At 35.8% G+C, this 12821-nt stretch overlaps 1 protein-coding gene across 8 annotated transcripts in view; it reads left to right on the top strand.

Annotated features, from left to right (window-relative positions):
- The window catches only part of ARAP1 (ArfGAP with RhoGAP domain, ankyrin repeat and PH domain 1), a 304736-nt gene that overhangs the window by 228945 nt on the left and 62970 nt on the right, over positions 1-12821 (top strand). For all 8 annotated transcript variants that reach the window (XM_063432734.1, XM_063432703.1, XM_063432716.1 and 5 more), the window contains 3 exons: positions 5074-5205; positions 7348-7483; positions 12691-12793. In XM_063432734.1, the coding sequence (XP_063288804.1) occupies positions 5074-5205; positions 7348-7483; positions 12691-12793 (371 nt within the window). The remainder of the gene's footprint in view (positions 1-5073; positions 5206-7347; positions 7484-12690; positions 12794-12821) is intronic.

The raw sequence follows: 12821 nt of genomic DNA, 5'->3' as shown, positions 1-12821 counted from the left end.
CAGTAACATTACATTAAATTGGCATTTAGACAATGGTATCACATAACAAACACGAGTTGGTACGATTTTACAGCAATTCCGTGTTGAGAGCATGTGTTCAATTAGCGGACCCTTCTTTTCACTATTTACATTAACAATCAAGACGTAGACTTGGGGGAGGGATTAATGGGGATTATGACTTTGGTCAAGCTCCGCGGTTCCAAGTTCCTTGAAATGTACGACACAATTTACGGATCAATTAAGAATAAGGTATGCTGAATATAAACATGTCTTATAATACACCGGGTAGCGGATACATCTTTAAGGACTTTTATTGAATAATTTATTTAGTAGCTTCAATAAGTTTTCTTATAGCCTCCCCAGTGATAGAGGCTTTTACCTGTAGACGGCTGCTTTCTATGGGGTGCAGGGTTTGTCATGAAAGGCTGTCCCCCAGATATTCTAGTGTGTTTATACCAGTGGCTCTTTCTGGAGGTTATTCACTAATACAGGAATTGTACAGAATAGACCAGAAAATTGCACATTGTATGTCCGTTTCTGGAACAATTCTCAGTTTTCTGTTTCTGCTTACGACGGACCAACGAAAGAAGCCCAATGAGTGGTTCCACTCTTCGGTTTCCTGCTAATGTGCAATGTTACAAACAAAATGTTTCTCTGCAGAATAGGTAGATTATCATGCTATTCCTGCTTTAGCACAGGTGAGTGGTCGTCTAGATTCCTTTGAGACATCTGTGCATAGTCTGCATATTCTAAAACTGAGGCCTGGTCGCAACACCAAAGGCTTGTAGTGCATCATGACCCCAAATAAAGGGGTGCAGGCCTCCTTCTCCGCACCCCAATAAAACTGCTGCCAAGGAACTTGTCCACGCCCTAGTAATCTCTCGCATCGATTACTGTAATTCTCTCCTAATTGGTCTCCCCAGAAGCCGTACTGCCCCCCGAAATCTGTGATAAATGCTGCTGCCAGGCTGATCTTTCTCTCCTGTCGCTCCTCTCACACCTCGCCCCTCTGTCGATCCTTACACTGGCTTCCTGTATCCTACAGGTGTCAATTTAAAATACTAACCCTTACCTATAAAGCTCTAACCAACTCTAGCCCCTATTACATTTCTTCACGGATTCATACTTATGCCCTCTCTCGGTCTCCCCTCTCTACTGGTAACCTGTCTGCTGCTCGCACCCTAACTGCAAATTCACACCTACAAGACTTCTCACGGGCGGCTCCTTTCCTTTGGAATAGCCTGCCTACCCCTGTCAGACTCTCCCCTAGTCTTCAATCCTTTAAGAAGTCCCTCAAAACCCATCTTTTCAGAAATGCTTATGGCCTCCAAGAGTAACTTCTATCTCTCAAACCTTCCTCTCGTTCTCTCCTATAGGGCCGCACTCCACTCTCCCCTCCAGCTCTGCTTCTTTCCCACCATGTCTATTTGCTATCTCAGCTACCTATTGTTTCTATTACACTTTGTTATTGCCTCATTTGGTAAATTCCTCTTTTATTGTAAAGTGCTGCGGAATAAGCTTGCGCTACATAAATACGAATAATAAATAAATGTATATATTTTTTGCGTTTCATATTTAATGACCGCATACAATAAAGACGGCTAGGGTTAGTAATGGGGAGAGAAGGAGAAAGTAGGAGACAGAGACCTTGTGACTGGTGATACAATGTAGTCATTGTGTAACTTGTGAAAGTTTAATGATCGTATGGCGCAACCATGTGGTGGTTCTTGGTATTGCAGCTGTAGCACTGTATAAAATATCCAAGTAGCATTGAAGGTGTTTTGCGGGTTATGATTCATTAATTTTAGACACCCCTTCATTCTGTACGGCAAGTCCAACAAAGGGAATGCAAGGCCAAAGGCTGTGTGTACAATATTTACATTCTGGTCGAATGGGTGCTTTGTGTAATAATACAGATTATCGGTGTGTGTTGGTCTATGTTCCCTCATTGGAGGCTCCCTATCCTTGTTGTAGAGGTTTATATTAAGACATAGCAGTAAGGATTGCCATTCCTCATTTGACATCAGTAGATACCATGTACGAAAACCAGCTGTGAGCCGTAGAAGGTGGGTATCTAAGGAACGTCTTGAATTTTGGGCTGAAGGGAGGACTTGACCACTTCAAACCACTGAAGTGTTGATAGTGCTTGGACTAATCCCCTCTTCGATGTCCATTCTTGTAGAATAATCAGTAACAGGAGAACACTCACCGGGTTTAAGTTGGATACAGTTTAACTGACTGGATCTTACAGTGGTTCTTTTCCAGCTATAGACCAAAAAGTTTGTGGACACCTTCACTAAGTATTGAGTTCAATTCCGTGAAATCCAACACATGGCCGTATAATCTCCATAGACAAACATTGGCAGTACGATGAGTTGCAGTGACTTTAAACGTGACAATGCCACAATTATCACAAGTCCGTTTGTGAAATATCTGCCACAGTTAACTGTAAGTGCAATTATTGTGGAGTGGAAGTGTTTAGGTAAATCATGCCACCACTGGATTATAGAGTGATGTAAAGCGTGCCTCACTGAATTATGGAGTGATGTAAAGCATGCCACCACTGGATCATAGAGTGATGTAAAGCATGCCACCACTGGATCATAGAGTGATGTAAAGCATGCCACCACTGGATTATAGAGTGATGTAAAGCATGCCACCACTGGATTATGGAGTGATGTAAAGAATGCCACCACTGGATTATGGAGTGATGTAAAGAATGCCACCACTGGATCATGGAGTGATGTAAAGCATGCCACCACTGGATTATAGAGTGATGTAAAGCATGCCACCACTGGATTATAGAGTGATGTAAAGCATGCCACCACTGGATTATAGAGTGATGTAAAGCATGCCACCACTGGATTATGGAGTGATGTAAAGCATGCCACCACTGGATTATGGAGTGATGTAAAGCATGCCACCACTGGATTATGGAGTGATGTAAAGCATGCCACCACTGGATTATGGAGTGATGTAAAGCATGCCACCACTGGATTATGGAGTGATGTAAAGCATGTCACCACTGGATTATAGAGTGATGTAAAGCATGCCACCACTGGATCATAGAGTGATGTAAAGCATGCCACCACTGGATCATAGAGTGATGTAAAGCATGCCACCACTGGATTATAGAGTGATGTAAAGCATGCCACCACTGGATTATGGAGTGATGTAAAGCATGCCACCACTGGATTATGGAGTGATGTAAAGCATGCCACCACTGGATTATAGAGTGATGTAAAGCATGCCACCACTGGATTATGGAGTGATGTAAAGAATGCCACCACTGGATTATGGAGTGATGTAAAGAATGCCACCACTGGATTATAGAGTGATGTAAAGCATGCCACCAATGGATTATGGAGTGATGTAAAGCATGCCACCACTGGATTATGGAGTGAAGTAAAGAATGCCACCAATGGATTATGGAGTGATGTAAAGCATGCCACCACTGGATTATGGAGTGATGTAAAGCATGCCACCACTGGATTATGGAGTGATGTAAAGCATGCCACCACTGGATTATAGAGTGATGTAAAGCATGCCACCACTGGATTATGGAGTGATGTAAAGAATGCCACCACTGGATTATGGAGTGATGTAAAGAATGCCACCACTGGATTATAGAGTGATGTAAAGCATGCCACCACTGGATTATGGAGTGATGTAAAGCATGCCACCACTGGATTATGGAGTGAAGTAAAGAATGCCACCAATGGATTATGGAGTGATGTAAAGCATGCCACCAATGGATTATGGAGTGATGTAAAGCATGCCACCACTGGATTATGGAGTGATGTAAAGCATGCCACCACTGGATTATGGAGTGATGTAAAGCATGCCACCACTGGATTATGGAGTGATGTAAAGAATGCCACCACTGGATTATGGAGTGATGTAAAGCACAGCCTTCACTGGCCACTCCTCAGATGGCTGTTAGAGATCCTTCCTGGGTCATGGCTGCCTAAAATGCATCCAAACATTCAGTGTCTCCTCCCTCTGCATGCAGACACTAAACTTTCCTCATAGAGATACATTGATTAAGTTCATCTCAATGAGGAGATGCTGATTGGCCAGGGCTGTGTTTCAATTGTGCTGGCTCTGCCCCTGTTCTGCCTCTTTGTCAGTCTCAGCCAATTCTATGGGGAAGCACTGTGATTGGATCAGGCTACCACTTCTGATGATGTCAGCAGACTGCTTGTTTTGTTGTTGTTGGGGCAAACAGCATGCAGATCTACAGCTTCTGGCTTGAATACAGTAAGATTTTTACTATATTTATGGAGGCATGAGGGGCCCAGGGGGGCTAGATGGTGTTTTTAACACTATAGGGGAAGGAATACATTTTTGTGTTCCTGACCCTATAGTATCCCTTCAAAGACCTTTCAGTCTTAAAATAAACTATACCTTTAGACCAGCGGTGGGGAACCTTCGGCCCTCCAGATGTTTTGGACTACATATCCCTTGATGCTTTGCCAGCATTATGGCTGTAAGAGCATTATGAAAGATGTAGTCCAAAACATCTGGAGGGAAGAAGGTTCCCTGCCTTGACTATACCATCAGTAAACTTTTTATGCTCTCCACTTTTTTAGAACAGAATTCTAAAAAAGAATAAAATAAAGTATGCTGTGTTTGTGTGACACGGGGCTTTATATTTTATAGTTTTAGATGGTCAAACATATGGACACGCTTTACAGTGATAACATTTGTACGTGGCCTTCGTTGTGGAGAGGCTGCTAAGCCAAGGATTTTCCAGTTCTATATTGCCCTGAAGAAGATGAATTCATGGATATGTAGCTAAAACTTTATTTCGATTTGTACCTGTTTGCAAAATGTATTAAAATGTTTTCATGACTGATCTAATCTGATGTTGGCTTGAATCAAGTGAACCTATGCATGTTCTGGAGGCCATCTACTCGCAGTTTGGGGTAATAAGAAAGTAATTGGTCAATATTTTTCTCCTGGGACAGGGAGCTAATAGTGAATAGTGAATAGTCAACACAAATTTTAGAATAAAACCCCAAATCTGCTTCATTATTTTAAGTGCTTACTTTTCCTAATTTATACTGACAGAAATTCCACGTCTGGAGCTAGGAAATGATGGGGTCAAGCATTACGTGATGCGCCCATCAGTAACGCACAATGGCTTCCTCTACAAGACCTCATCCATGACCAAGCCGGTAACCGAGAGGAAGAACAGGGAAGGTAAGGTTATTGAACATTAAGTGGTGGTCATCTAGGAGCCTCCTGTAGCATTTCATAACAGTTTGACTTAATTATCTTTATTTGAAACCTGAGACATGGATCCGACCCTACAGTGAGACCGGAGCATCTTCACAATATTCTTGCAGTGATCGCACAGATTAGTATGTCTCTGTTCTAGAGGACAATAATATGCACGACTTATCTGTGTAGGTGCAGGTTTCTCCAGCTACCCTGCCATCCCATAGAAAAGAGTAAATACAAAACAAACATCAATTTTATATGTATAATTCCATTATTTGGGCTACTGTAGTTAAAAGTGCACGCAGCCTATTACAGTGAGGGTTAACCTTGGCACCCCATATGTTGTAGGCCAAATTCCATGACACACAGCCAACCTAAGGACTTCAGTCTTCAAAGATTTATACAAACATATAGAAAGTGATGCCGCACTCTGGATATAATCTGCAGTACATCATTTTGCACCATAAGGAGTAAAGACCAGTATTGTGATCTTTTTTTATTTTTTGAGTACTGAGAAGATATCGTGTACTTATTTTATTTATTTTATTTTTTTATATAGAGAGATACATACATTTTTTTGTTTTGAAATTATAAGATTCTCTCGATCTTTTTTTATATATGTTTTTCCGTTTTTCAATTTTGTATTTTTCTTTTTATCAAAAATAGTAACCAAGGACACGATATATTTTATGAAGGACTTTACAGGTTATGTATCTGAAGCACAGATTGCAGTATTAATTTGAGACTGGGTCAAGACTCAAGATATTGTTTACTCTTTATGGTGTGAAGTGATGAACTACAGATTATATCCATCTTTCTTTGATATTGAATTGTCTTTTTGTATAATATAAATAAAAAATCCTTTTTTTTTTTTTATGCATTTATTTCTTTGAGCATCGACTTTTGGAGTGCAGTATCATTTTCTCTATTTTTGTATTTATATTTTGAGGTTTATTGTAGGTGAGGAACCTCAATACCTGCACCAAATCACAGTTTGAGTGCCAACATATGTAAAAAAAAATGAGTACAAAGATTTATAGGAACAAATATTCATCTCTAACCTACAGGAAGGCAATAATTCGTCTTTAATCTATAGGAGCATAATATCAGCCTCTAATTTATGGGAGGATAATATCAGCCTCTAATCTATGGGAGGATAATATCAGCCTCTAATCTATGAGAGGATGATATCAGCCTCTAATCTATGGGAGGATGATATCAGCCTCTAATCTATGGGAGGATAATATCAGCCTTTAATCTATGGGAGGATGATATCAGCCTCTAATCTATGGGAGGATGATATCAGCCTCTAATCTATGGGAGGATGATATCAGCCTCTAATCTATGGGAGGATGATATCAGCCTCTAATCTATGGGAGGATAATATCAGCCTCTAATCTATGGGAGGATAATATCAGCCTCTAATCTATGGGAGGATAATATCAGCCTCTAATCTATGGGAGGATAATATCAGCCTCTAATCTATAGGAGGATAATATCAGCCTCTAATCTATGGGAGGATGATATCAGCCTCTAATCTATGGGAGGATAATATCAGCCTCTAATCTATGGGAGGATAATATCAGCCTCTAATCTATAGGAGGATAATATCAGCCTCTAATCTATGGGAGGATGATATCAGCCTCTAATCTATAGGAGGATAATATCAGCCTCTAATCTATGGGAGGATGATATCAGCCTCTAATCTATGGGAGGATAATATCAGCCTCTAATCTATGGGAGGATAATATCAGTCTATAATGTAAAGGAGGATAATATCAGTCTATAATGTAAAGGAGGATAATATCAGTCTATAATGTAAAGGAGGATAATATCAGTCTCTAATCTATAGGAGGATTATATCAGCCTCTAATTTATAGCAGGATAATATTAGCGTATTTAATCAATATACAAAATTGTGTATTATAACAAATAAAAGTGCACAGTTTGGATCAAGGTGAGTGTTAGATAATCTGCTCCATAGATTGATATCTATTTCCGTTATGTGACCCAAGCGGTCACACATGGCATTACATTTATTATAATAAATCCCATATGATTTAATGTCAACTCCAATTGAAGGTCTGATTTAAACTTTGATTTCTGTGTGTTTGTCTGCAGACTTTAGTAAACGTTGGTGTATCCTTAATGACAACCAACTCAGCTACTACGAGAATAACCACAGCTCCAGCCCAAATGGCGAAATTAAAATGGAGGAAATCGTGTGTGTGGCTATTATCCCTCCAGATACACATGGGTGAGAACCAGCTTCTATTCCCAGTATACGCAGAGTTTGAACCAGTATTTACTCTTTATTAACTGCGTCTAGTCATTGTATTTTCATGCACTGTGTGTACTGATTGCGTATACTTATTTACTGTTTGTACAGAGTATAGTCAATGTATATACTCTCTATATACAGCGTATAATCATTGTATGTACTATCTGTATACATTGTATAGTCAGTGTATTGACTCTCGATATACAGCATATAATCATTGTATGTACTATCTATATACATTGTATAGTCAGTGTATTAACTCTCGATATACAGCATATAATCATTGTATGTACTATCTATATACATTGTATAGTCAGTGTATTAACTCTCTATATACAGCATATAATCATTGTATGTACTATCTATATACATTGTATAGTCAGTGTATTAACTCTCGATATACAGCATATAATCATTGTATGTACTATCTATATACATTGTATAGTCAGTGTATTAACTCTCTATATACAGCATATAATCATTGTATGTACTATCTATATACATTGTATAGTCAGTGTATTAACTCTCTATATACAGCATATAATCATTGTATGTACTATCTATATACATTGTATAGTCAGTGTATTAACTCTCTATATACAGCATATAATCATTGTATGTACTATCTGTATACATTGTATAGTCAGTGTATTAACTCTCTATATACAGCATATAATCATTGTATGTACTATCTGTATACATTGTATAGTCAGTGTATTAACTCTCTATATACAGCATATAATCATTGTATGTACTATCTATATACATTGTATAGTCAGTGTATTAACTCTCTATATACAGCATATAATCATTGTATGTACTATCTGTATACATTGTATAGTCAGTGTATTAACTCTCTATATACAGCATATAATCATTGTATGTACTATCTATATACATTGTATAGTCAGTGTATTAACTCTCTATATACAGCGTATAATCATTGTATGTACTATCTATATACATTGTATAGTCAGTGTATTAACTCTCTATATACAGCATATAATCATTGTATGTACTATCTATATACATTGTATAGTCAGTGTATTAACTCTCTATATACAGCATATAATCATTGTATGTACTATCTATATACATTGTATAGTCAGTGTATTAACTCTCTATATACAGCATATAATCATTGTATGTACTATCTGTATACATTGTATAGTCAGTGTATTAACTCTCTATATACAGCATATAATCATTGTATGTACTATCTGTATACATTGTATAGTCAGTGTATTAACTCTCTATATACAGCATATAATCATTGTATGTACTATCTATATACATTGTATAGTCAGTGTATTAACTCTCGATATACAGCATATAATCATTGTATGTACTATCTGTATACATTGTATAGTCAGTGTATTAACTCTCGATATACAGCATATAATCATTGTATGTACTATCTATATACATTGTATAGTCAGTGTATTAACTCTCTATATACAGCGTATAATCATTGTATGTACTATCTATATACATTGTATAGTCAGTGTATTAACTCTCTATATACAGCATATAATCATTGTATGTACTATCTGTATACATTGTATAGTCAGTGTATTAACTCTCTATATACAGCATATAATCATTGTATGTACTATCTATATACATTGTATAGTCAGTGTATTAACTCTCTATATACAGCATATAATCATTGTATGTACTATCTATATACATTGTATAGTCAGTGTATTAACTCTCTATATACAGCATATAATCATTGTATGTACTATCTATATACATTGTATAGTCAGTGTATTAACTCTCTATATACAGCATATAATCATTGTATGTACTATCTATATACATTGTATAGTCAGTGTATTAACTCTCTATATACAGCGTATAATCATTGTATGTACTATCTATATACATTGTATAGTCAGTGTATTAACTCTCTATATACAGCATATAATCATTGTATGTACTATCTGTATACATTGTATAGTCAGTGTATTAACTCTCTATATACAGCATATAATCATTGTATGTACTATCTATATACATTGTATAGTCAGTGTATTAACTCTCTATATACAGCATATAATCATTGTATGTACTATCTATATACATTGTATAGTCAGTGTATTAACTCTCTATATACAGCATATAATCATTGTATGTACTATCTGTATACATTGTATAGTCAGTGTATTAACTCTCTATATACAGCATATAATCATTGTATGTACTGTCTATATACATTGTATAGTCAGTGTATTAACTCTCTATATACAGCATATAATCATTGTATGTACTATCTATATACATTGTATAGTCAGTGTATTAACTCTCTATATACAGCGTATAATCATTGTATGTACTATCTGTATACATTGTATAGTCAGTGTATTAACTCTCTATATACAGCATATAATCATTGTATGTACTATCTATATACATTGTATAGTCAGTGTATTAACTCTCTATATACAGCATATAATCATTGTATGTACTATCTATATACATTGTATAGTCAGTGTATTAACTCTCTATATACAGCGTATAATCATTGTATGTACTATCTATATACATTGTATAGTCAGTGTATTAACTCTCTATATACAGCATATAATCATTGTATGTACTATCTATATACATTGTATAGTCAGTGTATTAACTCTCTATATACAGCGTATAATCATTGTATGTACTATCTGTATACATTGTATAGTCAGTGTATTAACTCTCTATATACAGCGTATAATCATTGTATGTACTATCTATATACATTGTATAGTCAGTGTATTAACTCTCTATATACAGCATATAATCATTGTATGTACTATCTATATACATTGTATGGTCAGTGTATTAACTCTCTATATACAGCGTATAATCATTGTATGTACTATCTATATACATTGTATAGTCAGTGTATTAACTCTCTATATACAGCATATAATCATTGTATGTACTATCTATATACATTGTATAGTCAGTGTATTAACTCTCTATATACAGCATATAATCATTGTATGTACTATCTATATACATTGTATAGTCAGTGTATTAACTCTCTATATACAGCATATAATCATTGTATGTACTATCTATATACATTGTATAGTCAGTGTATTAACTCTCTATATACAGCATATAATCATTGTATGTACTATCTATATACATTGTATAGTCAGTGTATTAACTCTCTATATACAGCATATAATCATTGTATGTACTATCTATATACATTGTATAGTCAGTGTATTAACTCTCTATATACAGCGTATAATCATTGTATGTACTATCTATATACATTGTATAGTCAGTGTATTAACTCTCTATATACAGCATATAATCATTGTATGTACTATCTATATACATTGTATAGTCAGTGTATTAACTCTCTATATACAGCATATAATCATTGTATGTACTATCTGTATACATTGTATAGTCAGTGTATTAACTCTCTATATACAGCATATAATCATTGTATGTACTATCTATATACATTGTATAGTCAGTGTATTAACTCTCTATATACAGCATATAATCATTGTATGTACTATCTATATACATTGTATAGTCATTGTATTAACTCTCTATATACAGCATATAATCATTGTATGTACTATCTATATACATTGTATAGTAAGTGTATTAACTCTCGATATACAGCGTATAATCATTGTATGTACTATCTGTATACATTGTATAGTCAGTGTATTAACTCTCGATATACAGCGTATATATCTCATGGCTATGCAATACCTGCAGAATTTAGTATTTTCCTTTCTGCTGACAGATTTGTAACCAAAATATGGGTCAATCCAAACGTTAACTGTTAAAACAGGGCATATCAAGATTCCTTGTGGCTCTCTGATGTTTCTTTGGTTCCCAATTGATTCAATCTCATATATGTAGAGAGAGAAAAAGAAGCATCCAAAATTGAAAAATAGAAAGGCTTGTGCAGAGTACAAAAAGCATTTATTACTTACACATAGGTAAGGATCAGTCAGCATAAAATCAAATTTAAAACTGCCCCCAGTGTGTCCAACGCGTTTCTTCCCACTTCAGGGACTTCCTCAGGGACCTTGTAGCAGTGTGGCAGATAAATTGTGTATAAAAGACATTCCCTCTCCCTCCCCCTTAAATACACCCCACAATCCATCATTCTTGGCTCCACCGGTGAAATTCAGCTGATCGCGATCAAGACGCGATCACTTCCTGGTTCCGGACGTCCGCCGTGCGTTCCATTCGTACTTTGTTTGCGTTCCACCCGTTTTTTCTCTTTTCTTTCCGTAGATCTTATTCCTTTTCTTTTGCAAACGGTCCATTAGAGTGTAACCAATCAAGACTCATTGTGTGGTGCATAATGGGAGCATGTAGAGGGGAATAAAAATATATTTAAAACGAGCGAAATGAATTTGCACATTCTCCTTTCTATCAATTATATAGCACTATACATTCCAGTATGTACAAGATTATATACAAAGTTATATCATATAGAGTTCCCATAAACAACCATATATAGAACTACATATTACAGTGATTCTATCAATGCATATATCCATTATGATGTACTTAGATGATAAAATTATTATTCATATAAGGAATGAACTTATTCTACCCATAACCATAGTTATAGGTTAATAGGTTGTTTCCTAAGTTTTTTACTTTTTTTACTCTTTTTTGTTCCTCTATTATTATTTATAATTATTGTTTATTACATTCTTCATTTTATTATACCTATTATACCTACGAAGTTCAATTTTATTGGAAAAATATTAGAGAACTATCTATTTTTCAGTGTCCATATGAATATACAGACTTTTCTATACATGATTGCATAGGGGGACTCCCAATAATAATAATTATAAATAATAATAGAGGAACAAAAAAGAGTAAAAAAAGTAAACATTTTGGATGCTTCTTTTTCTCTCTCTACATATATGAGATTGAATCAATTGGGAACCAAAGAAACATCAGAGAGCCACAAGGAATCTTGATATGCCCTGTTTTAACAGTTAACGTTTGGATTGACCCATATTTTGGTTACATGTCTATAAGGAAGATTTGAGGATATCTTCGGGTTAAAATCCATGATTTAGAGGAAAGTTTTTTATTTATTTACAACACTTGGTGTTATGTTACACTGGTGAAATTGTATTATCACTGAATCTTATAGTGAAAGAGTTTTGTATTTTCCTTTCTGCTGACAGATTTGAAAGGTGTTTTGAAATTTACACAAAGTCCGAGAGGCTGTATCTTTTTGCTGCAGAAACCGCCAAGGATGCCAGAGACTGGGTGACATCCATCACCAAGGTACGGTCTTGGCTGTGTCAGCCGTCCC

Source organism: Pelobates fuscus, chromosome 1 (assembly GCF_036172605.1).
Source record: "Pelobates fuscus isolate aPelFus1 chromosome 1, aPelFus1.pri, whole genome shotgun sequence".
Lineage (NCBI taxonomy): Eukaryota > Metazoa > Chordata > Amphibia > Anura > Pelobatidae > Pelobates > Pelobates fuscus.
The sequence above is the reverse complement of the archived record's forward strand: the minus strand, read 5'-3'. Positions and strand labels throughout refer to the sequence as shown.